This window comes from Acomys minous, assembly GCF_964271855.1.
Source record: "Acomys minous genome assembly, chromosome: 7".
Classification (NCBI taxonomy): domain Eukaryota; kingdom Metazoa; phylum Chordata; class Mammalia; order Rodentia; family Muridae; genus Acomys; species Acomys minous.
In genome coordinates, this window is record NC_140488.1 from 49,261,187 (window position 1) to 49,288,511 (window position 27,325).

General features: G+C 39.4%; 1 protein-coding gene across 1 annotated transcript; it reads left to right on the forward strand.

Moving 5' to 3' along the window:
• Positions 1 to 8,951: 8,951 nt before the first annotated feature.
• Positions 8,952 to 26,494, forward strand: LOC311602362 (T-complex protein 11-like X-linked protein 2). Its single transcript, XM_084790312.1, has 11 exons — positions 8,952 to 9,069; positions 9,495 to 9,633; positions 12,830 to 13,057; positions 15,492 to 15,624; positions 19,080 to 19,200; positions 20,077 to 20,297; positions 21,547 to 21,683; positions 22,592 to 22,800; positions 22,901 to 23,082; positions 24,549 to 24,712; positions 26,134 to 26,494. Exons 2-11 carry the CDS (start codon positions 9,507 to 9,509, stop codon positions 26,364 to 26,366), a joined length of 1,755 nt encoding a protein of 584 aa, XP_084646438.1. The 5' UTR covers positions 8,952 to 9,069; positions 9,495 to 9,506; the 3' UTR covers positions 26,367 to 26,494.
• Positions 26,495 to 27,325: the final 831 nt, after the last annotated feature.

Sequence of the window (27,325 nt, forward strand, 5' to 3'; positions counted from 1 at the left end):
AATCATTAACATGTGGTGTACAAACGAAATCGTTATCCTTGAAATAGCCTTCTTTTGTCCTTTCCAGGGCCCAGGTGTTGCTAGTCTCATTAATCAGCTACTTAGCATAGTGGATAAATGTTTTCTCCTTGATCTTTACATTTGTTTGGTCTGAACAAAGGATAGTGTAACAGGGTCTCAGATCTTAGTAGCCTCTCAGATCTTTTCACAACTGACTCCTTGATGGAACCATTCAGGCAGGCTGGAAAACTCAATGCACAGACAGCACTTCCTGCTAAAACAAGAACAAACTTCCTGAGCAGAACACCAATAGCTCAGGATCTAAGATCAACAATTAATAAATGGGACCTCATGAGGCTGAGAAGCTTCTGTAAGGCAGGAGACACTGTCAACAGAACAAAGCGACAGCCTACAGACTGGGAAAAGATCTTCACCAACCCAACATCTGACAGAGATCTAATATCAAAAATATATAAAGAACTCAAGAAATTAAACACCACCAAACCAAATAATTGAATTAAGAAATGGGGCTCAGAGTTAAACAGAGAATTCTCAACAGAGGAATATCAATTGGCCAAGAAACAAAGGAATGCTCAATGTCCCTAGTCATCAGGGAAATGCAAATCAAAACTACTCTGAGATTCCATCTTATACCTATCAGAATGGTTAAGTTAAAAAATTCAAGTGACAGCACATGCTGGCGAGGATGTGGAGAAAAGGGAACACTCCTCCATTGCTGGTGGGAGTTCAAACTTGTACAACCACTTTGTAAATCAATCTGCCATTTCTCCGAAAATTAGGGATAGTGCTACCTCAAGACACAGCTACTCCGCTCCCGGTCATATACCCAAAAGATGCTCCAGATACAGATTTTTGTGACATCAAGAGAGGCAGAGGAAGTGACAAGTATCAGTAAGAGTCATTCTTTTGTATTTCTATCCAAAGTTCCTTCTTAACCCCCTGGCGACCTAGGGGCCAACACTTTCTTGTTGGGTGTCCCATTAAATGCTTAAAAAACAAACAAACAGACAGACAGACAGAAAAAGAAAGCCTTTTACTGTGGAGCAAGATCCAGAGAAATGTTCAGAAAAACATTTTCCTCCACTGTCCACGAGAGGGCAGGCGTTTGCCATTTTTGCTATCTAGGCCACTCTAACTCCATTGACAAAATGACACTGGGAGTCTTACGCTTTTTGTTCTTCTTTAATTGTGTTTTTCCCCCCTTGGAGGCGGTGGTTGTTGTTTTTGTTTTTGTTTTTGTTTTTGTTTTTTGAGACAGGGTTTCTCTGTGTGTAGCCCTGGCTGTCCTGGACTCGCTTTGTAGTCCAGGCTGGCCTCGAACTCACGGCAGTCGGCCTGCCTCTGCCTCGAAAGTGCTGGGATTAATGGCATGTGCCACCACGCTTGGCCTTTAATTGTGTTTTATCAACCATTCTGCAACTCCCTTTCTATTAGCCACTCTGCTTAAGATCTATGTTTAAAACATCCTTTAACAGATCTCCAATACTGCTAAGTAAAATTCTCAAAGCACAGGAAACCAAGTAAACCTTCTGCAGCCGGGCACAGTGGAGCACGCCTGTAATCCCAGCACTCAGGAGGCAGAGGCAGGCAGATCTGTGTGAGTTCAAGGCCAGCTTGGTCTACAAAGTGAGTCCAGGACAGCCAAGGCTACACAGAGAAACTGTGTCTTGAAAAAACAAAAACTGGACAATCGACAACGTAGGCATTTTCAAAAATAAAAATTAAAAACAAAATAACAGCCACATGTAAATGATCCATAGACATGTGTAAAAAAGTGTTCAGCATTACTAATCAGGAAATTTGAATAAAAACTATAGCAAAATATCATCTCACTTTTATTAGAATCTTATTTTTAAAGACTTAAAATAACAAGGGGAAACAAAGATGTAGAGAAAAGAGAGATTTCATATACTATGGAGAAATGTAAATTATTGTAAGCATTGAAGAAAACAGTATGGGGGCACGTCAGAAAATTAAAAATAAAACTACCATATGATCTAGCAATATAGCTGCTACCTGAAAGAAATGAAAACGTTGGAGACACCTGAACTTCTGTACTTATTGTAGCACTATTTACAACAGCTCCAGACTGAAGTTAAACTAAGTGTTCATTGAATTATGAATAGGCATGAAAATGTGATGCTTATATTTGTGTGTATATATGTGCATATATAATATGTATACATCACAGAACACTACTCTGCCATAAAATATTGCAGTCTGATCATCTGAAACAAAATCAATGGAATTGGAGGACATTACGCAAAGTTAAAATAAAGGTAGAGCAATAAGAAAAATACCACACGATCTAGGTCACATAAAAAGTTCTAAAGATATTGTCCTTTGAGGAGATAAGAAGTCATATATAAACATCTAAAGATATTGGTCTTACCTGATGGTGGGTGCTAGAAGCTGAGGAGAGTAGTGGGGAGGATAGAAAACTGCATCTAACAGCAAGCTATTTTACTTTTCCTTTTTTGTTGTTTTGTTTTTTGAGAAAGGGTTTCTTTGGGTAGCCTTGGCTCTCCTGAATTCGCTTTGTAGACCAGGCTGGCCTTAAACTCACAGTGATCTGCTTGCCTGCCTTTGCCTCCCGATTGCTGGGATTAAAGCCACGTGACACCTTTTCTAACTGGCAGACCACAACAAAGCAAGCTATCACAATCCCAAATTGGGCATTATTTGCTGTGCTCACCAGAGTCCCTGATAAAGGCACAGGCATGGCTGGGTGGTGGTGGTGGCGCACACCTGTAATCCCAGCACTAGAGAGGCAGAGGCAGGAGGATCTCTATGAGTTCAAGGCCAGCTCAGTGTAAAAAGTGAGTCTAGGACAGCTAAGGCCACACAGAGAAACCATGTCTCCAAAAACCAAAACCAAAACCAAACCAAACCAACCAACAAACAACAACAACAAAAAGCACAGGCACAGTACACAACAGCATGCAACTTTGCCAGAGTCTGGCTTTGTCTGTACTTTATGTTAACTGAGCCTGTTAGTCACCTCTTCCACTGTGATAGTATGTTGTGCTCTAAACTCAAGTTTCTATTAATTCAGAAGATGAGGAGGTGTTGATGATGTTACAATACTTGTCCATATTCTTCTGCTTCCCATAAAAAATGCTAGCAACTAAATTTTATTCAAGAGGAACTTGTCCAGGGCATTCTTTAGGCTGTAGGTGTAATTCCCATTTGGGAGTATATTTTAATTGTATATCTTCCCAGAAAAGTCATGCAACACTTGGTGCCCAAGTAGAGACCTAAGAGATGTAAAGGTAAACCAGGATAGACTATCAATGGGGAAGATATGGACGTAGCCATCCTTCCCAATGTGGTGTGTAATAGCATTGCCTTCTAGATGCATGGCTTGCTATGACTATGGAGGATGCCATACAGTTAAATAGGAGGCATTGTGAGCAGGACAAGTTCTTTCTCTTTTTCTCTTTCTCTTTCCCGCTTTCCTACCCCAGTATCTTAGTACTTCAGGGAAAAGAAAAACTAACCATTTGGTACCCCTCCCCGGTTTTTCAGGGGATACAAAAGCCTTTTGTATCCTAAAATGCAATTACAAGATTAACATACAAAAATTTTTGTTGTTGTTGTTGTTCTCTGCAAAGTTTCTCTCTCTTTTTTTCCTTAAATGCAAACAAAACAGGTTTTGTTTTTCTCTTCAAGGCTGTGTGAGGATTTTGCTACTTGGGCAGCTCTCCTTGAAATGTATCATTCTCCAGCCCCTAGACAATGTGAGATTGCACAGGGAGGGGGACGTGTACAAGAACATTTTTAAAGTCCGAGCAACAACCAAGTCTGTCAAGGATAGCGATGCATGGGCAGGTGGTCTTAGCGCCTTTCGTTCTGTTGTAAATGTGATCTGAATTGAGTTCTCTTCTCAAAAGTTAATTCTTTGTTCTGCTGCTTTGTCTCAGGAATAGTTTTCTCTTCGGTATAAAGTATTTTATTATATTAAGGGAGGAGAAAAGGATAGAGTGTTATGGAAGAAATGTATCAACACCAGTGCCATTTGACATGCCATGAGATGTAGGTGATAGAAACCCCAGTACCATTTTGGTATGTTTATAGAAATCCTCAAAGCCAAAGCCACAGTTCCCTGAGGCAGGAACAGATGAATGTGTTCAAGTTACACTTATAGCACCTCATGCACTGGAATGAGAGGTCCTCATGCTGTGGGGGTTCCTCCCCACGGATAAAATTGCTTGAAAGAACAAAGGATCATGGTTATCCACAGGGGCAGGTGATTTTCCTGTCTAGGAGTTTATCATCTGTATCTCTTCCCTGTGAGAAAGAATAGATGTGATTCTAGGGCACACTCTACCTGCCAGTGCTGGGGAATGAGGGTATAAAGGCATTGGCATGTGGCTAGATGAAGAGCAGCTGGTGAGGCTGCATGCCCTGCACAGGCTAGTTAATGCCAAGCAATATAGACTGTAAGGGGGAATATATATGCTTCTCAGTTTCAAAAGAAAGGTAGGCATTGCTTCTTCCTTTCTTTTTTTAAAACACATTCAGCTAGTCTGTGTCTTTTCAGTGGTGATTTGGGGCTTTTGCATTAAGTTATTGAAAACGGGTGGTTAATTCCTATGGCCTATAATATGCCACGGAGAGGTCCTTCTCTGGTCAAGTGTGTTTGGAGTACTAAATATTTCTTGTGTTTGGATCTCCAAGTCTTTCTCTTAAGTCTAAAACTTTTCTAGTACAATTTTATTGAATAAATTTTCTGTTCTTTTTTTTTTATCCCAGCTCCTTCTAATGTTTTTGTCACACACACACACAATATATATATATATATATATTGTGTGTGTGTGTGTGTTTGTGTGTGTGTGTGTGTGTGTGTGTGTGTGTGTGTGTGTGTGAAGTCATATCACCAGAGAGGAGACTCACTAAAATGACACAGAAAGGGGGAAAGGGAAGATTACAAAACTGGGGATATACCCATCACAGCAGATGCATAAGAGACAAAATGAGTCTCCTCTCCGGTGATCTGTTCTCAGTTAGGTTTATGTCTCTCTCCACTACCTTTGGGGTAATCTGACTGTAGGAATTAATACAATGATCTGACAGCAGTGCTGCTGTTAATTTGTAGTAGAGGACATGTGTGCTTCACTGTTGTCCTTACTGAGAGTTTCAAACCATTTGAAAAAAAAGGTTAATTTATAGTTTTTAAAAAAGATATAATATGTGTCTTAGTTAGGGTTTCTGTTGTTATAAAATATCATAAGTATAAGCAGCTTGTGAGGAAAGGTTTTATTTCCATTATACTTCTACATCATCTTCAATTATGTAGGGAAGTCAGTGCAGGCACTCAAGGCAGGAACCTAGAAGCAGGAACTGAAGTAGAAGCCATGGAGGAGTGCTGCTTACTGGCTTGCTCCTCATGGCTTGCTCAGCCTGCTTTCTTATAGCACTTTAGCTGAGAGGTGGGACTGCCCACAGTGAACTGGACATTCCTGCATCATCAGTCCAAAATATGTCCCAACAGGCTTGTCCACAAACCAATCTAGTTGGGGGCATTTTCTCAGTTGAGGTTCCTTTTTCTCAAATGACTAAATTGGTATCAAATTGACATAAAATCTAGCCAGTACAATGGGTATTAATTTCAATGAGTAAGGTATTTTGTTTGGGCCAAGGCAAATTTCCTTGCTTCTAATATATTGCTACCACATATCTATGTTCCCCATCACCCCTGAGAAAAGACTTTAATGTTGAAATATACTCAAAGAGACTGTTTAGTTGATTAGAATTAAAGAAAATTTCAGATATCATTGGCTGGCCTGTTTAAATGATGTAATTTTGTTAGAAAATGAATTTGTGCCATTTGGGAAATATCTTTTAGTGTGGAACCAAATAAAAATTTCTTGTTTTAAAGATCATTTGAATCTTTCATAAAATATATTTTTACAATTTTCTCCTCTCCCGACTCTACCCCGCCTACCTACTTGGTGAGGAGAAATGAAGATTTAGTGTATATTCGTATGTTCTAGTCTACAGTTAAACAGATACTTTACCAGCAACGTTCCCTCATATATTATTATGCCAAGAGCACAGAGTGAACTTTCCTCAGACTAAGATATTCTTGAATCACTTATAACCTTCTTCTTCAGAATTAACTTGCTTACAATACACACATTATGTTATCATCAATAGCACGGCGTGAGTACGATAAGAGTTTGGTCAATGCATAGTCTCATTTATGAAAAACATAAGTTAATGTGTTAGGAAACTACATGAAACACATGCACCGTGCTAGAAAGACACCTATACAACATAAAACAAAAACAAATGACGTCTTTTTAAAAGAAGTTAAATGATGGTAAATGAAGGATAAACTATTATAATGGATGAACATCTTTTAAAACAAAATTTTCCTGAAATAAATGAAGCAAGCCATTCTTGTCTTGCAGCCAGCTAGTGGCACAACAAAGCAGGCTAAGAGTTAAAAGTAAGCAGCACGGGTGCCTCAGGAGGCAGGTTGCTCTAACGTCCTGTGTTCTATATGAGCACCTAGTCTTTTAAAAAATATTTCTCTTATTTTGGGTGATTATAATATAATTACATCATTTCCCCATTTCCTCCCTCCAAACCCTGACACATACTCCTCTTGGCTCTCTTTCAAATTTATGACTTCTATTTTCATTAACTATCGATATATATTCCTAAATATCATGGCCAGTCTGTATAATATTAATTGTATAGCTATGTATTAGAGGCTGATCATTTGCTATTGGTTAAACAACTGGTACGCCTTTTCCTAGTGAAGACTATTTGTCCATCCCTCTCTCAGCATCCCTTAATTGCCCAGAGTTCTTCCTGTAGGATTGAGGCTTCCTGAGCTTGCCCACCCCTAGGTCACTTTATCATGTGTGTTGCTGTCCCTGTTCAGCTTATGTTTAGTCATGTTGGTGTACTAATATTAAAATTGAACTGCAATGAAAGGGCTGTTAGTTCAGCTGGAAGAACACAAGCAAAAATCCCGGGGCCTTCACTGCCCCATGATCTGGTTCTTTTACCATGTAACTTCTATTATTAGAAAATTTATATGATTTTTCATTTCTATGTTTATAAAATGTGAGTTTACTAGTTTATCTCTCTGAGAAGACTACTCAGACAAGGGTTCAAGCCAAAACAAAGTGTTTATTAGCTGACCAAAGACTACATTGTGTATCTAGGATTCCAGTATAGCTTCGAGTGTTTCTCAGGGTGAGCTTTTAAGCACACAAAAATATATATTCTTAAGCTGGGCGGTGGTGGCGCATGTGTTTAACCCCAGAACTCAGGAGGCAGAGGCAGATGGATCGATGTGAGTTCAAGGCCAGCCTGGTCTACAAAGCAAGTCCAGAACAGCCAAGGCTACACAGAGAAACCCAATCTCAAAAAACAAACATATATATATATATATATATATATATATATATATATATATATATATATACACACACATACATACATACTTGTTTGAGCAAGCCATGGAGAAAAACCCAGTAAGTAGCACCCTCAAAGGCCTCTGCATTAGCTCCTGCCTCCATGTTCCTGTCCTGCTTGAATACGACCCTGACTGCTTTTGATGATGAACTATTATATGAATTGTGAATGAAATAAATCCTTCCCTCCCTTAATATATATTTCAATATATATAATATATTACACACATACATACACACATATTCTGGGTAGACATACTTCAGTTAACAAGAGCAGTTAGCCAGAAGCAGAACTATTGAAGTCAAAGAGCAATGTTGATATGTTTAGAGACTTTGCCAGAACTAAGGACTTTGATGGATTAGATCTTTATTTTTGTTTTGGAAAGTGGAGCTGTCTGTGTGCTGAGTTTTATGGCCTGAATGGTACTGCCATTGTAGAGTCAGTTGTGCTAAGGTCTGAAGGCCTACTAAAGTCTGGAACACCCCACTGCCTTTTGTAGACACATTTATACAAAATAAAAAACAAATATTCTAAAATTTTCTAACTTTCTTGGTGTTTTATTATGATCAATGAAAGATAGAAAGACCTTTTTTCTTAGTTTCTTTGTTTGTTTTGAGACAGGGTTTCTCTGTGTAGCCCTGGATGTTCTGGAGCTCGTCCTGTAGACCAGGCTGGCCTCGAACTCACAGAGCAAGCTTGCCTCTGCCTCCCAAATGTTGGGATTAAAGGCATGGGCCACCACTGCCTAGACATTTGAATGGCATAAAATTAACAATATGCTCCTTTTCCTTCTTTTTCTTTGTTTTTTGATTTGCTTTTTGAGACAGGGTTTCTCTGTGTAGCCTTGATTATCCTGGACTTGCTTTGTAGACCAGGCTGGCCTCGAACTCCCAAGTGCTGGGATTAAAGGCTTGGGCCACCACTGCCTGGCCTCCTTTTCCTTCTTAAAAAGTTTTTTGAGCTATAAGCGTTTGTCTGGAAGAGTGGGATTAAAAGCTTTGAACAGTTTCACTTATTTGTTTGTTTGTTTGTTTGTTTTTCAAGACCGGGTTTCTCTTGTAGTCCTGACTGTCCTGGACTTACTATATACACCAGGCTGTCCTTGAACTCACAGACATCGACCTGCCTCTGCCTCCCTAAGTGCTGGGATTAAAGGTCTGAGCTACCACTCCTGGCCAGTTTCTTGATTTTAGATGAGGTCAAAAGCTCATCTAAAGAGATTGATTCTAAGTGGAAAAGAAGGATAGCAGCCTGAAGGCCTCACACAGGGAATTTTAGGCTCGTTGCCTCTATGGTGTAGTAATGTGTTAGCTTGTTTGCCTTGTTTTCTGGCCTACCCTGGGCATAAAATAACTCCCACCTTGTTTCCCAGGAAGTCCACCATCCTTTGTGACTCAGTTTGGGCTCTCTTACCTAGCGTCACATCTAGGGGTTGTGCTTTATATGGGGCACACTCTGAAGAAGGTTCTGGCATAGTCTTCCCTGGTGGTATCCCCTCTTCCTGGTTTGCTATGGTATGTTCCACGGACTCCTGGACTCAACGGCAGAGGGATTTTCAGTAGTAGAAGCAGCCATCACGGGGAAGGGCACTGAAACATCTAGGACCACAAAGAGGTAAGGAACCAAGGTACTTAGGGTTTTTGGATGTACCCTATTGTCAAAGTTTAGGTTGCCAGACCTCTAGAAAGACCGAAAACATCAATTCAAGAGGAAGAATCGTTTCCTAATTTGGCCGGAAAAGTGCTGCGCCTTCCTTCCTCTGAGTCCGTTTTTGGATCATGGTTTCTCTTTTGCTTGTTGACCGCTAACACTAATCTTATGTTTTAGTAAGGAAGCCCCACTAGTCCCAACTTACTCTTAAGGTATGTTTGAGGTCTCTGGTTCTTTCTCTTAGAGGCCCTAGAAGCATGTTTACCCTCAGCGAGGAATAGCAAGTCTAGTCCGGAAGGCCCACCAGAGCAGTTGAGTTCCTTCCATTTTGCTCTTGAGTCAGAGCAGTATGTTACACACATTCCCCTCTCTTTTCTCTTCCATTCCAGATAACTACCAACATGCCCAAGTCCAAGAAAGCTACATCCAAGAAAGACTCCAAAAAGTCCGAAAATGGGGTCCAGAAACCGGAAACATCAAGGCAGAACCAAGAAGATAATAAGACCAGTTCAAAGGTCCACGCTCCAGGTGGGTTGGTCATCAAAGTTACCATGACAGCTTAAAAGATCAGGAATATAGAAAAAGCCTTTTGCAACGAATTATTTCTTCTCCTTCACTGCTTTGCGTGTCCGATTTTGTATTCATTTTTGTTTTCCTTTCACTTTTATCTTTACATATTGGGAGTAGGGTCTTGATTGGTAAGTGAAATTAAAATTAAATTTTAGAGAAAAAGTATGATTATCTGTTTGAAGCCTTATTATTATAATTATGTAAAGCATTATTATAACAAAACATCATTATATAAAGCCCCAAATTCTTGTTATTATTATGATGATGATGATGATGATGATTACTATATACAACAGATACAACAGGGCAGTTTTGCATATGGCCTTACAGTGATTGTGACAGCATGCACAAGACCTGCACAAGCTCAAGCCAGACAAATTCTCAGCATGAATGGGGGATGTAACAACAAAGTCTCACCCTAGTTGTGAAGCTATTGATAACTGAAAGCTGCAGGGGTACAAAGAATCCGTTTTCTTTTAGAATGTGGCTCCTTGTAGGTCAACCAGTCTCCAGTGGATGGCTACACACTCAGTTACCAATAACTCCTCACTTCTCTTGTGGTCATCTATTGATCCATGGATATAAGAAGACTTTCCAGCTTTTAGTGTCTTTGATTTGTATTTTCAGCATTTGGTAATACTCATTTCACAGATCTTACACATACTTGGACAAGTTTATTCTAAGGCACTTTTCAGACTGTTTTGGTGGGATTACAGTTTCTTTATCTCCAAATTCGTTACTGATATCTAGACAAGCTTCTGATTTAAAAAAATTAGTACCATTTCATACATGTACATAATATGAGGTTTTATGCACAATTTCATATGCTATAATGTACTGTGATAAAATTCATTTCCTATTATTTTCTTTTGTCCTACGTCTTGCCCTGTTGAATCATTTCTTCTGTGCAGCTAGTCTCCCTTCTACTCTCATGTTTACTTCTGTGATTAAAACCTTTTACATAGAGTTGCTGGAATGAGGATGGGTAAGGGATATTTCATGGTATTTGGGTGGATCTTACCAACTGTGGAAAAGATCTACCCCATCCTGGCAGTCAGTTAACTGCCCAAAGATCCTCAGAGTGGAGTGGGACCTCATGAGCCCCACTCCCAATCTATCACGGAAAGTTGGTGGACCTGATCTTGGGTGGATATTGTGCAGGTAAGTACTATGGATTCATGCTTGCAATGGCCATACCACATCCAGAAGACAGTATTTTACAGTACATCTCTCCCGTCTCTGGCTCTTAATTCTTCCCACATCCTTTTCGCTGGACCTTGGACTAGGTGATGAAGATGCTCCATTGAATGCTAAGCACTCAACAGTCACTTATTCTCAGCCTTTTGAGAGTTATCAGTGTTAACTGACATTCACTGTACAAATTAACTTCTCTGACAAAGAGAGCAGCACTTATGTTTGGTTATAAGCACAAATATTTAGAAGACATCATGACAGCACTCACTTAGCAAAATGAGGTACAGCAGATGTTCTGCTGGGCCTGTGTCTTCCCTAGTTGTGGGCTTTTGGCCAGGTGTATAATCCCAGGCATTAATTATGCCCTATAGAACAGGCCCAACTCCAGTCACACAGCCATTGGTTTGCTCCATAACAGTCATTGTTGCACCATTGGAAGTATCTTGCCTGTCAGGTAGGTTTTTGTTACTGTTTAAGTGCAAGATATTTGCTATAGGTTCTCACGTTCTCATGATGCTGGAACAGTATCTGGGAGGTTTACAGCTTGATCCACAGCAACAGGCAACAGACAATAGACAGAGATCCAGAAAGAGAGAGAGGGGGGAGGGGGAAGGAGAGGAGGAAGGGGGAGGGGAGAGAGGGGGAGGAAGGGGTGAGGGTGGGAGAGGGGAAGGGGGAGGGAGTGGAACAGAGGGGGAGGGGGAATAGAGGGGGGAGGGGAAGAGGGGGAGGGGAAAAGTCGGGGAGAGGGAAGGGAGGAGGAGGGAGGAAGGGGGAGGGGGATAGAGGGGGAGGGGTAGAAAATGAGTGAATACCAGGGCCAGGGCCAGGGCCCCCAATTAAATGCTTTATTTTATAAGAGTTGCCTTGGTCATGGTCTCTCTTCACAGCACTATATCAGGAACTAAGACACCTAGTTATAAGTTAATATTTGCAATGGTTATAGCAAATTTTGGAGGATGGCATTTCAGAGTTCTCACTCTATCTCTTTGTTCTTACATGCTTCCTTGCTTGCTTTTACTTGATGTTCCCTGAACTTGAGAGGGTATGATACAGAACTCTTTTTTAAGACTGAATTCTCAACTGTCATTTATTATTCTCAGCATCTTGGGTAGCCATAGATCTCTACATTCATTAGTGTTAACTGTAGAATTTATTTGGTTTGCTTTTCGTCCTATCGTGATGAATTTCTGAGGTTTCATTTGTTGTATTTTCTGTCTTTTACCTGGATTATTATGTAGATGTCTGTCAAATCCAGTTGATGTACAGTATTATTTAGCTCCAAAATTTTCATTGTGGATTTTAAGATTTTCTTTTCTTTTCTTTTTCTTTTGGTTTTTCTAGACAGGGTTTCTCTCTGTGTAGCCTTGGCTGTCCTAGACTTGCTTTGTAGATGAGGCTGGCCTCAAACACACAGCGATGCGCCTGCCTCTGCCTCCCGAGTGCTGGGATTAAAGGCATGCATCACCATGCCTGGCTGATTTTAAGTTTTCTAAGGCCCATCTAAAGATGAGAATGATATGTTGAAGTCTCCTACTATCATTTTAACAATTGTCCATGGTACATACTCATCAGTGGATATTAGCTGTAAAGTAAAACACAATCATGCTACAATCTACAGAACCAGAAAGGCTAAGTAACGAGGAGGGCTCATGGGGAAATGCAAGGATCTCCCTGGGAAGGGGAAATAGAATAGATTTCTCAGGTTGACTGGGTGTGGGTGGGGATGGGAACAGGAGGAACAAGATGAGGCAAAGGGGGAGAGAAAATACTGGGAGAAACTGATGGGCCAGATTTCAGGGACAAGATGGAAACTCCATGGAAACTATGAGAGTAATGCTAGCTAAGACTCCTAGTAATAGGGGACATGGTACCTGAACCAGCCATCTTATGTAACAAGGCAGGGTCTTAAGTGGAGGGATTGGGATACCAACTCAGCCACAAAACTTTGGCCCTACAGATTGTCGTGCCTGCAGAGTGCACTGGGACCAAAGTGTAGTAGACACACCATCAAAGAGACCACAGAAACTTTACCCAGCAACAGATGGAAATCGATTCAGAATCACACAGACAAGCTCAAAACAGACCATGCTGAATCCAGCTGAGGTGAAGAAAGAAGTATTGGAGGAACAAGAGAGGCCAAAGACACCAGAAGAAAACTCACAGGATCAACTGATGAAAGCTTACGGTAACTTGGGAGATCAGGGAACCTGTTTATGTCTGACCTAGATCCTCTACATATATGTCATGGCTGATTAGCTTGGTGTTATATAGGTATTCTAACAGTGGGAGCAGGGCCTGTGCCTCACTCTTTTGCCCACTTGTGAAGATCCTTTGCCTCCTACTGGGTTTCCTCATCCAGTCTTGATGTGATAGTATGTGCCTGATCTTATTGTAGCTTGCTCTGCAGTGTTTGGTTGATGTCCGCGGGATGGCTGTTCTTTTCTGAGAGGAGGCGGAGGGAAGGGGTTAGATCTGAAGGACAGGTGGGGAAAGAAGCTGAGGGGAGAGGAGGGAGGGGAAACTGAGGTCGGCATGTAATATATGGGATATGAAATTTTTAAAAAATAACTAGCAAATGCTCCTAATTGTTAAGCCATGCTTCTCCAAAACCCTGCTTTTGTAGCCTTGGCATTGATTCTTTTTATAAGTATGGTCCCTGAAATATTTTTCTAGCCCTTGAGTCATCTCACTATGTTTGGTTTCTGGTATGAAAGAGCTGTAAGCTTTTGGAGGTGGCATGGTAGGTTGTTGACTTGTATTTTTGTGTTTCTTTTTTAAAAATTTATTTATTTATTGTATATGAATGCTTTATCTGCAGAAGAGGGTATCAGATCACATAGATGGTTGTGAGCCACCATGCAGTTGCTGGGAATTGAACTCAGGACCTTTGGAAGAGCAAGTGGTGCTCTTAACCACTGAGCCATCTTTGCAGCCCCATTTTTTTGTGTTTCTTTGTGTGTGTGTTTTGTGCATTTCTTTTGTTGGATTACCTTTCTGTTTATATTCTCCAATCTTCTCACTTTTATTTTGCATGAATTTTTTAATGAGCTATCCTTTTTTATGTTTTCTACTGCTGTTTAAGGCAGAGAGTAAACACACAAGCAGATAATAGCTTTTGTTTGTTTTAGTTTGAATGCTGTTAATATTTGAATAGTGAAATGAAGAAATGGTAAGAGGGGAAGTAACATCAGAATGAAATTGTTCTGTTATTGTTACGAGAATAAGAGAAACTGTTGTAGAGGTAGGGAAGATAGGTAGAAAAAAGACAGCCAAAAAATAAATGTCTTTCCTGGATAAATAAAGATTAAAACACAAGAGCTTAACAATTAAAGTACAGCATTGTAAATAAAAGTAAGGAAATACAAAAAAGGAAAAGGAATAGCACTAAGTAGAAACTATGCCTTCAGCCAATGTTTCAGTGTCATGGGAATGACATGGTTTCTCTCAATGAATTATCTTTTGTGTATGTCTCCACAGTTGGAGGGATTGATGGTGTTTTCGCTAATTCCAATAAGTTCAATAGGCGTATTCTTCCAGATGAGAAAGATGTTATGACTATAGTTTACTTTCTGACAGAATTCCCTAGTCTGAGGCCACTTTCCTGTAAGCTTTCTTTTTTGACCACTGTTGTATTCATGTTTACCCTGGATTGGGACTTTGGGCTCCTCTTTAGCTTTGCCTGTGTATTGGATGATGTTTCAGAGTCTTTCTCTTAAACTTCCATTTTTAGTGTTCACTGCACATCAGATAACAGTAGTAGACTGTAGTTAGAGCCAGGCCTAATTCCTCTTAGCTGAAATGACCCCAGGAAAAAGAACAAGTGGAATGCAGCCTGCTCTGTGCTAAGTTTCTGTCGGGGCCTTCTTAGACCATGGGTCCTGGAAGCAGACTGATGGCTAGGTTTTTTTTTTTTTTGACAGAGCTTTTACATATGTGGTATGAACCATAGGTCAAGTAAGAGTGGGTTGTAACTCAAGATGGGTAAATTTCTTTTTGGCTGGGGTGCTTGGAGGGGTGAGAAAAACTGGAATGTGGATGATGTTGGGAAAATTTCTCTCCAGTTATTCTTATGCTGTATGCTTTGGACACAGAGCTCAGGCCAGGCCACCATGAACAGTGGAAGCTTAGAGCTCTCTCCACCTTGTTAGTAACAGACACCATGTCTGGCTCAAGGAGAAAGCAGTTGTATACATGTATGTGTGTGTGTGTATATATATATATATAATTTAAGGATGACCATTTAGGATCAAATGACCTGTCAGTGGTAAAGCCTCTACATGTAAGGCTCAGGAAACATTGTAGAAGAGGGGGACCAGAAAACCAGGACATTTGGACTGTCTTCAATATATGACAAGGAGTTGTACCCAGGAAATTAGAACAATACAGTCACCTAAACAAGATCTGCACAACAGCACCAGTTATCATCCAGAAGTGGATGGGGAAACTCTTATGAGGTAATTAATGCTTACTGAGAAGAAGAATCAGACTAAAAATTCCAATAGCACAATTATATACTGCATACTTCCTTAGTATCTAATTTTGCTTGTGTGCATAGTTTGTTCTCTAATAACAAATTTGTGCGGGAATCTCTTTCGATAACTACCATGCTTTGCTTCCAGTGAGCCTGCCTACAGTAAGTTCTACTGAAGAGACAGAGACAGTTAACCAACTTTCCAAGTTGAGTATTGCTCAAAAGATTGCAGTAACCCAAAAGTTTGTGGTAGAAGAGGAGGATGATTTATCTCCAGAAAGGTATATATTTTTAGCTATCATCTGTCCATCCATCCATCCATCCATCCATCTATCTATGTATCTATCACTCTTCTTAGCATAGTTATATAGTATAGATGATTTTTGGTCATATTTGATTAGTTTTATTAAAACATTCAGGGCTTGCGTCTATCTTAAATAGTATCAAATAGAACAGCAGAATAATAAGTGTGATTGTTTAATGTAAAATTGGCTAGAGAGAAGGCTCAGTGGAGCAACCAGCTGTTCTTCCAGAGGACAGGGATTAAATTCCCAGCCCCACATGGGTACTTATAACTGTCTGTAACTCCACTTCCAGGGTATCCGACACTCTCATAGAGGCATAGATACAGGCAAAACACAATTGCATTTAAAATAACATTTAGTAAAAATGTTCAAGTAGGGATGAAGAGATGACCCAGTGGCTAAGACCAGTTACTGCACAAGCATGAGGACATAAGTTCAAATCCCCAGAACCCATGTTAAAAATGTGGCATGGTGTTGTACACCCATACCCTGTACCCAAGCAATATGTGGGGCAGAGACAAAAGGATCACTGAGCTTTTGTTCAGTCAGAGGTCCTGTCTCAAAGGAATAAGGTGTAGAGTGACAGAATAAGATATCCAATGTCCTTCACAAGCCTCAATATGTGAACTCCCACAGTAGCACATATACTACATATACATAAACAATAATCACACACATATAGACAGCAGAAAGTGTCAAAATATCAAATTATATTGAATACCAAGTAAACCAATGTAATCATTTTCAAAATGTTAATTCTTGGTATTTAGTCAAGAATTTCAGGTTGTGGTAGGTAGACTTGAAGGGTATATGTAGCTGCTAGAAGCTACCCAGAATTTTCTATAAAATAAGTGCATGCAGATAAACAACTTTTATTTATTTCAATTTTGATTTCATTTTCTGTGTGTGGATGTTTTGCCTCCAGGTACATCTGTGTACCATACGCAAGTAGTGCCCAAGAAGACCAGAAAAAAGCACATTAGACACTCTAGGTCTAGAGTTGTAGACAGTTGTGAGCCACCATGTGGTTGCTGGGACTCAAATCCTGGCCCTGGAGACGAGCAGCCAGTGCTCTTAACTACCGAGTCATCTCTCTAATCTCACAGATAACTTTTCTAATAATGATATTGCCATTTGTCACAAAGAAGAAATTTCAGAGCATTTATATTTTCTGATTTCCTAGGAAAAATGAAGTTCTTCGTAATCATCTTGATATTGAAGTACATAAATGAGTCTTTCAGTGAGCATGAGTTGATCGATTCTAAAGGATCGTTAGCAGTTACATATGGGCTAGAAAAATGACGTAGAAAGTAAAAGCATTCACCATTGGGCCTGGCAACCTGTTTGATCCCTGGAACTCACATGGTGGGAGGAGAGAACCAACTAGTACAATTCATCTTCTCGTCTCCACACAGATTGTGGGACACTTTGTGTGTGTGTGCACATGTGTACAGACAGTGTAGTTATAAAGAGTTAAGAGAATCCATTTTTTTGACAGGATGTTATTTCATAACTTTTTACTTTTCCCACTTTGAATGCTTCTTTTATTTTGCCACTTTAGGGACTCTGTTACTAAAGCACCATGCTCTATCGTGGTTCTTCTGATTTCCAGGTGTCTTGGATTTATTTTGCTTGTTACTCATAGTGAAACATGTGAAATACACCCTCTATGAATGGACTTTTCACCAAAACACACCTATTCGAGGTTCTTCTTCATTCAATTCATAGTCCCTAGAATCCGAGTTATATTTATTTTTCTGAATTTACATTGAGTATTAGGAACGATACTACTTAGAGCTACCTGTTCTTAATGGGAAGACCATTACCAGTCTTTCATTTAACAAACATTTCTTGAGTACTTAGTAGGTGAAATGTAGAATGTTGAATGCTGAGGACATACAGGCGACTAAGACATTCTCTCTGCCATCAAGAGGTTCCTTGTAGAACAGATAATCCAAGAGCTATTGTGGAGAATGGTAAATTCTCTCACAACTAGTGACTGGAGTTCTTTATTACTATGGAATTTCTTGTAGGACTATCAAGGAAAACTGTCTTGAAGTGATACCATTTGAGTTGAATCTCAAGAGTATGAATAGGTACATTTTTAGGTGATCTACTGTGAAAGGTACTCAAAGAGGAAATGTCTCTTCAAGGGCATGGAAAGGTAGAAAATAATTCCTACTTGATCCAAACTGATGAATATTGCTTCAGTGCAAGGCGTTGGGAGAAGGAAGGGTTTAAAGTTAGGGAGACTTGATGGATTGGCATCCTCCTGAGTCACTGACACGATGTAGCTGGCTTGTGTTATGGAGCTCTTGAAAGATAAAGAGGACATGATGAGCCGATTTGGATTTTGGGGAAATAATTAATTTTTAACAAGGACATGTCACATTTTGGGAGAAGATGATCACTTAATAGATTATTATGACTTGATGTTTGGCTAAGATGGGTTACAGAGACTTAGGAAGCAGAGACTCTGGAATTTGTTGACCAAATGGACGAAATGTAGTGACACTCTCAAAACTCTGGAACACGTCAAATGGGTGGATGATAGTTGATTACCTCACACAAGATAGAATGGTGTGTTGGGGAAGAAACTTTAAATTTGTGTATCATTTGTATTGAAAAATGTGAATTTTTATTGTAAAAAATGTTTATTTGGGGAAAAGTAAGCTTTTTTATTTTTAGAAATAAGGTGGGTGAAGAACAGGTCTGAAAAGGGAAAGTAATAAATTTTTAGTCCTTCTGTGAAGTGTATGAAATCCTTTAGCATTATCAACATGAAAAAAAAATCCTTTCCTACACTTCAGACCTTGGTGAAAATTAGCACATACTATGTGTGTAGAATATAAGTGAAGTCACACTATCAGCTAGATGCAGGATTATAGTCAGAAGTCAGAGTTCAATTTTAGTTTATGGTTCTGAATGGGATGTAGAGGGAGGGAAGGGAGAGGAGAAAAGCAGGAAGTGTCGGGGGAGGGAAGGACGGATGGAGGGAAAGAGGGATTGTGAGAGTGATCAGAGTGAAATAGACAAACGCAGAAACAATATTGAGAGGGACGGGAGACAAAGACAGAGGTCTATTGAGAGGGCCAGAGAGAAAGAGATACAAGGAGATATAAGGAGGGAGGGAGGGAGGGAGGGAGGGAGGGAGGAGGGCATGGAGGCAGGGAGACAGAGACTGAGCTGCACTCTGGTATTTTCTGAGAGAATCCAAGGTTTTTGGTTGTTTTCTTTTAGGGGCTTGCTTTTTTTTTTCACCCAAGATTACATTTTTTTCCAGCACTTCTCAAATCTAAACATAGCTCCTCCTTGGCTTATCACCTTGTCTTTTTTTTTTTTTTAATGATTTTAAATCCTGTTTGAGGGATCATGATCCTGGATCAAGTCTCTAGGTAAAGATCAATTTTCACATTTAACTTTCTTAATAGTTCAGAAAGAAAGTTTGTGGAGAGAATGTACAATGCATTTTGGGACCACGTGAAAGAACAATTGTCAAAAACTCCTCCTGACTTTTCTTGTACTCTTGAACTTCTAATCAACATAAAACAGGTGAGTAGTGAACCCTCTATATGTTGATGCAAATCTCCTAACCTTAGAGCTTGGATTACTAATATTAGTAGCATTAATGTTTTGAGTAGCTTGCTTTATGAACACATATGGGACGGATTGACTCCGCTTTATTTGTATGAGATATAATTTGAGGGTTAGGGTATTACTTCAGTAACATAATGTATGACTTAATAAAACATATTTTTACTCAACTTTCACTATGTTTTAAGTGTTCCAGAGCACGAAAAATAATGAGCGCTATTGCCCACAAGGATTTACATTTTGAGTAAAAAAGCCATTTCAAATGACCATTTAAAAATACCTATCTTGCCCAGTGATGATGGCACACATTGTTAATCCCAGCACTTGGGAGGCAGAGGCCAGACTGGTCTAAAGAGTTGCAGGACAGAGAGGGCTACATAGTGAGACTTTGTCTCAAAACAACGACAACAAAAACAACCAAAACTGAAAACAACAAAAAGAATGCATTGTTTATTTCACCTTTGCTCTTTGGAGTAAAAATAATCTAAAATTGCCCTTACATTTCCCAGAGAATGCATCTTTATTTTTTTCTTGGAGGTGCATATATTATTATAGCCTATACCTAATTGTTGCTCCACTCTTAATTTTATTAATGTTTTTAATGTCATTTCCCTTGAAAATAATCACTATTTCTATAAATAATTTCCATTAAGCTTAGAATTATAATTGTCTTCTAAACAGAGAGAAAAACCTGTTTAAGAAATTTAGAGACCCACTTTCTTGACCCTTGGAAAACAGAGTCTGATATGCCTTTACCCTGAAAGCACTGTTCAGTGGATACAAGTTTAGGATTCTAAATATAATATGACTCCTTTGGTTTTTCCTTGTGAATAGATTTTGGTGTCACTGTTATTACCACGTCAGAACCGCCTAAGAAATGAGATTGAAGAAGCACTGAACATAAATGTTCTCAAGGAAGAAACAGAGCGTGGAAGTCTTGATGTTCCTCATCTCTCTAGTTATATTATCAACTTGATGGCTCTCATGTGTGCACCAATTAGAGATGAAGCTGTACAGGAATTAGGAGCCTTAAAAGATCCAGTGCAATTACTAAGGCAAGAATCTAGTCATGCTATTTTAATCTATCTCGTGTTGTTAATAATGTAACATCACAGTGTGAGTAAATAACAAAGACAAAACATTTGGTTCCCATCCCATTAGTATAAATTGTAAGCAGAAACAGAAATGAAGAATCTCAGTGTCTCACAGCCAAAAACCTAGGACCCAGAAAAGAAAAAGAAGGGATTTGTTTGAGTTAGAAATTAATTGTCTACATTGCAACCACTTATATGTAATTGTTAGCCATTTTGTGATTTTTTTTCTTTCCACTAACTACCCTTTTAGTAATGTAGCAGAGCAGCTACAGTGCAGAGAGGTCTAGAATGGTTGTTGAAAAGTCAGGCCATGTGACTGTTTTTAGCTGTGCTACCATTTCACCCTCTGGCCTTTGGTTTCTGGACAGTGCATTTATTTATCTCTTAGCCTGTTTTATAATTTTTTAAAAAAATCTGAGTAGTCTTGGTCACCCCAACTTCTTCTGTAGTTTTACTGGGTCCATCCTGTACAAGAAATGATTATCAATTCAAGTTGCTAACCTGCATCATCTGTACTGGGAGGTTGCCCTACAGCTCCCCTAGACATTGGCATTTGCGTGTGTGTGTGTGTGTGTGTGCGTGCGTGTGCGTGTGTGTGTTTTAAAAGTAGCCAGGTAACTCCTTTAGTATTATGCTGAGAAATTTCATTTCCCTGATATCTCATAGCATTGTTCTTAAAACTTGCCTTCTGTAAAACACTGACTATGGACACAAGTCAAGGTATTTGCTAGTTCCTATCAAGGATGACTTATAATCTGCTTTCTCCTAAGATAAGCCTTTCTGTTTTCCAACAAGACTCTTCATTTTCATTTGACACTTTATCCTAATGGCCTTTAGTATTTATACTTCTACCAGTTATGACTGCACTTGGTAGGGGTATTCTTGGTATGTTATAACATGATGGAAAGCATTAACTGGTCAAACAGAGGAACATTCAATTCTTAGCCTCACATGCTTTGATAATTGAATTAACTTATTTGTAAAAATGAGTCCCCCATGAAGCGAACACCTCTCATTAGGTCCTTACTCAAAACAAGTAAACATTTTTGGATTACATATTCAAATACTACCTATTTGCAATTGAAGTAAGTACTTGGACAAGCTCCTTCTTATTCCCAGTGCTGGGATTTTATTTTTCCTTCCTTGAGCTTCACTCCTGAACACTAGATTTCTTTTCAAACTCTAAATATTCTGTATTTGTCTGTGACAGGGGCATCTTCCAGGTTCTGGGCCTGATGAAAATGGATATGGTGAACTACAGTATTCATAATATTCGCCCATACTTGCAGGAACAGTCTATTAAAAATGAACGAGCTCAATTCCAAGAACTCCTTGATAAGCAGCCTGGTATGTTTAAAATTTTAACTACAGGGGGCAAATTGGTCTTTCATTTTCTTTTTTTACAGGGATTTTCTATTTTTGAATAAAAAGTTTACTTCTTGAATCAAAGGTTAAGAGAAGCAAAAATTTTCAAGACAGAAAGGCCTATACAAATTTCTTTTTTAAAAAATTAAGTTTATTCTTTGATACTTTCATACATGTACACAGTGTGGTCTGATCAGTGTCAAGGCCAGCTTTTCTTCTGCCTTCTCCCTACCGCAGTTTCCCTTTTGAAGAATCTGCTCTCTTACTTCCCTGATTTTTTGTTTCATGGCCATCTGAGTTTGAAGATTACCTATATCATCATGGATGTAGAACCATCCACTAGGGTAGGAGCATCTCACTTGCTTGTATATCACTGAATGACTCCCCCTTCTCCAGTGGCCATCAAAGTGGTTCCTGGAGGAGGGCACAACCATATGAGCCCTTCACCTACCCATAATTGGGTTTTGACAGACGCAGTCCTATGCAGACTTAGTACTGCCTAACTGTCTTGACCGCTTTGAGATTACGATTGCAATAGCTATGTCATGTCCAGACTATGACAAGCAATTGCCCTCCTCCTATGGAGTGGGTCTTCTATCCAATTAGAAAGTTCTTGATTACCCCCATATTAGTCATGTTGGTATTTCACTAGTTGCCAGAACTTGCCTGGAATGTTAGTATATAGGTAAACCGTGTCCCCAGGGTTGTTGTGAATTTCCTACCAGCTGCCTGTATAGTACCTTCTTGTACTATGGAAGCTATTCTGCACAAAAATAACCAATGGACTTCCAGCTTTTAAAAATAACTGTTTTCTTCACCAAGAGACTGGCTTAAAGTCTCCAACTTTAAGCTTTGGGGTGTAAACACATATGTTCCTTTCTCTTTCATAGATCTCCTTGATTGTACCACCAAATGGATGACTAGAGCAGTTACAGACCTTATTACATCACTGCGAAATACTCCGAGCTCCTTTTCTGGCTTAGGTAGTTCCATCCCAGCTCCAAAACCTGACCCAGATCCACCAAGTCTTACCACAGTGTTATACCAAGGCTACCTAACACTTGTTCTCAAGGACCATGGAATTGAAGAATTCCCTGAGGTAGGAATGTGTGCTCAGGCATTGACTTAGTTGTTTTTTACTTAGAAGCCCCATAAGAACTCTACTCTCCTAACAGCCTGTTCCTTTTTTGCCTAACCAGACTCTTCTGACGGATAAAGCACGACTACAGACCATGAAGTCCAAATTACGCCACTTGACAGTCTTAGCCTCAGTTTTGCTTGTGGCAAGAAGTTTCTCTTGTGGTGTTTTATTCAGCTCACCAGACTTTGTGGATAAACTGAAGGCAATAACCAAGGGTCTCATAGAAGAATTTAATTCCAAGTACGTTTCATTGATCATTTTTGGTGTGTGTGTGTGTGTGTGTGTGTGTGTGTGTGTGTCTGTCTGTCTGTCTGTCTGTCTGTCTGTCTGTCTGTCTGTGCACATGCGTATGTGCATGCATATGTTGAGTACAGGGGTCTTCTTCTGGTTTTCCACTTTAGTTTTTTAAACATGGTCTCTCATTGAACTTGAAGCTGACTAAGTAGGCCAAGCTGCCTAGCAAATTCCAGTAAGCCATCTGTCTATGTCTCTCTAGTGCTGTGAGGACAGTTCATGTGCCATCACATCTGGCTTCTTGTGTGCATGTTATTATTTATACCAAGAAATTAATCATTTAGTCATTAATATTGATTGATAATTCCCGGCATACAGAGAATCCATATCAAAGCAGGAGGGGTAAATAGAAATTTACTTTTATTAATTTATTTGCAGTTTTTTCATAAAGTAAAAAGACGATGTAAAATACCTAAGAATATCTTTTAACAATATTTTTAACATTCACTGGTGAAAAGAAGATCGAATGACTCTCAGAATGTAACCAATATATATTGTTGCATTTAAAGTTGGCATATAGTACTACATGTATGAATAATTTGATACCTTAAGGATAACAAAGCTATTTTACATGCTCATTGATTCATGTTGTCTATTGATGGTGAAAGGGTCATAATTCTTCTTCTGTGAGCCTACCTTCTTTTTTATTTTTTATTTTTTAAATTTTTTTATTTTTTTTTATTTTATACATTTTTTTATTAATTTATTCATATTACATCTCAGTTGTTAGCCCATCCCATGTATCCTCCCATTCCTCCCTTCCTCCCACTTCCCCTCTACTCCCCTCCCCTCCCCTAAGTCTGTGTCTGAGGGGGACCTCCTCCCCCTGAATATGCTCATACGGTATCAAGTCTCTCCTTGGTGACCTATTATCTTTCCTCTGAGTGCCACCAGGCATCTCCATCCAAGGGACATGTTCAAATATGGGGCACCAGAGTTTGTGTGAAAGTTAGATCTCCTTCTCCACTCAACAGTGGAGAATGTCCATCGGCTAGTCCGGGTAGGGGTTCAAGGTTTACTGCCTATTTCTTCCTTGGCTGTTGCCACAGTTTGCGGAGGACCCCAGGGCCCAGACTCGCCTGTAGTTTTCCAGGACCCGCTCAGCTATTAAAAACAAGGAATTTCCAAAATTTGTGGACAAATGGATTGAACTAGAAATTGTCATAATGAGTGAGTTCACACAGAAGCAAAAAGAGCTAAATGGTATATACTCACTTATATCGAGACACTAGTCCAAGGTGTACGTCCCCATGAAAAACTGTACCTACCAGGATAGTGGGTAAGAGGGGAGGACATCCTATTGAAACTTTAGGTGTGAGAAGCCTGGGAGAAAGAGCCTACCTTCTTGTATGGGTTTTTTTTAGTTTGGCCCCTATGTCATGGAAACTCTCTTTTTTGTCTTAACTATCCAGGCCAGAAGAGTCCATGTTAAATGTGAGTGAACAAGTGTCTCAGGAAATCCATCAAGGCCTCCAGGACACAGGCCTTACTGCTTTGAGTACTGAAAATAGAGCATCTCTTGTGTGTCAACTCCGGAACATTGCCAAGAAAGAGAATTGCATTCGTATCATCATTGGTAAGAGTCCCCACAGTTGTAAGAAATAGCAATAACATGTCAGGTGGGAGTTAGACTCTGCCCTAAAAGTTACTGAACATTTTGAAAAATGGAGCCAGGTGGTGGTGGCGCATGCCTTTAATCCCAGCACTTGGGAGGTAGAGGCAGGTAGATCTCAGTGAGTTCAAGGCCAGCCTGGTCTACAGAGTTAGTTCCAGGACAACTATCTTGAAAAACCAAACCAAACAAAAAACCAAAAACCGTAAAACAAAAGGTAAGACATGATATTTGGAAAGTATTTTAATGTTACTTTCCTTGTTTGTAATATGCATTATTGAAACAGAACTCTTAGTCTGACGAATCAAAATACAATTTTATATTTATGTATATATTATAATATATAAATTATAATATACACATAGGCTAGAACCACAAAATCCTATGTTGTAAAATCAACCCTACTTAAGGTACCATACACGTTCCTCTGCCCCTCCTTGGATTAATGATGAATTATGATATAGAATAGGGCATACTATATTGTGGTATAGACACAGCAAATTTGGCCAGTTTTCTTTTAACTTTGACTTATAGTCTAATCTGTATACATGGGCCTGAACTTAGTATACCAGTTTTAAAGTGTTCTTAGAATGTCAAGTGTGATATTTATGATGATCTTGTTAGGTGAAATACATAACTAGCTTCTCAATAATAGATATGTAAAAAAGTTTAAAGAAATGACCTGCTTACCAAAAGCCGTAATTATCTCTCTGATTTGACCAGTGTGTGTGTGTGTGTGTGTGTGTGTGTGTGTGTGTGTGTGTGTGTGTGTGTGTTTTGAGGGTATGCAAGCACTCTGCCATTAAGCTACACCTCAGGTCCCAGCTTATCATCTTTTGATAATACATTATCCTTTGGTGTTTGACGGCATTTCTTCATCCAAAAGAGAACTTATATAGCATATACAAATGAACAAATGAATGCCTTAATCACTGTTCTATTGCTGTGAAAAGACACCAAGACCAAGACAACTGTTAGAAAGCATTTAATTGGGGGATTACTTTTAGTTTTAGAGGCGTGGTCATATAGTTACCATTATGGCAGGGAGCATAGCAACAGGCAGGAATGGTGCTGACGAAATAGCTGAAAACTACATCCTGATTTGCAAGCAAAGATGAAAGAGAGACTGGGTCTGGCCTGGGCTTTTAAAACATCAAAGCCCATGCCCAGTGACATACTTCCTTCAACAAGGCCACACTTCCTCCTAACCCTTCTAATTCTATCAAAAAGTTCCACTCCTTGGCTACTAAGTGCTCAAATATATGAGCTTATGGGGCCATTCTTATTCAGACAACCACACTGAATACAAATAATGTGAGAAGACAGCAAACTGTGAGTTTCTTCTGAAACCTTTTCTTCTACTTTTCATTCTTTCCCTATGACAGAACAACGGATACATTTGTTTCTCAAATGCTGTTTGATTCGCGGCATGCAGGAGTCTCTCCTAGACTTCCCTGGAGGCCTCCTTTTCATCGAACCAGAGTTGGCAGAACTAGGCTGGAAATTCGTTAATCTGATCCATCACAATCAGCTGGTGTTTAATCCATACTATGCTGAGATCTTAAAAAATATCATCTCTCCTCCGAATGAAGAAGAAAACGACGAAAAACCTGTCTGATAATGCTAGTCTCAGTTCCTGGCACCAGGAATCCAAAGAAGGGGCTCAGTATGTTCCTGTAATGATGTCATCTATTACCAACAATTACAGGCAGCCCTCTTCCTCATTAACAGCCAGGATGCAACTGCGGGGCCAAACATAGACACCATGTGGCCCTGTCCCCTTAATTAATAAATTCTTGAGCTGCAAGAAAAATCTCAGTGTCTTCAAATGGTGCAGCTAAAGCCATGCCTATTGCCCCTTTCCCCAAGAATCTGAAACAAAAAAACCCACTGGGCTCTCAGTTTTCTTTGCAATAGCCAACATGTATTAAGGTATTATTTCCTTCAGTGAAAAATTTTTTTATTGAAGGGTATAAAAAATCTACTAGATTATCTAGCATTAAATGCTTCTGAATTCAGAAACCTACTGAATTACAAAATGAAAGAGAATACAGAATCACAATTCTGCTACCAAAGTTCCCTAGAATTTTAAAGGATATAGTGATGATAATATTCCTACATTCTATTTTGTCACATGGTTTGGAGCATTGTGAAAATGAGAACAGGATGAAAATTGTTATTGTCTGCTTACATTTAAGTGAGACCAAGATTCAACATACATAGGATTTCTCTCTTTAAAGTGATCCTACAGAGACAGATTTGCGTCCCTGACAGTGGCCCACACTTAGGAAGTTAGATCAGTTATTGACTTTGTCCTGTACTGTAATGTAATGATGCTTCTCTTTCCATATTTCTTAGAATCCTTATTCTTGAAGGAGTACTGGGAGTATGCAAAGATAGCACAGTCACCGTGGTTTTGACCACTTCAGCTCTTGGCTCTTAAGTACTAGTTATGATCATTGGCGTAGTTAGCACCACAAATGTTGTAGGTTCACAAAGGCTTCAGTTCATTTTCTGAGATTATGGAAATTGACCCTGTCATTCTCAGGGAAAGTGAAACAGATAGGATTTGAGTTC

Coding starts and splice junctions, on each gene's coding strand:
- LOC311602362 (XM_084790312.1), top strand. CDS start 9,507: ATGCCCAAGTCCAAGAAAGCTACATCCAAGAAAGACTCCAAAAAGTCC. Junction 19,201..20,076: donor TTCTAATCAACATAAAACAG/GTGAGTAGTGAA, acceptor CCTTGTGAATAG/ATTTTGGTGTCACTGTTATT. Junction 23,083..24,548: donor ATAGAAGAATTTAATTCCAA/GTACGTTTCATT, acceptor TTAACTATCCAG/GCCAGAAGAGTCCATGTTAA.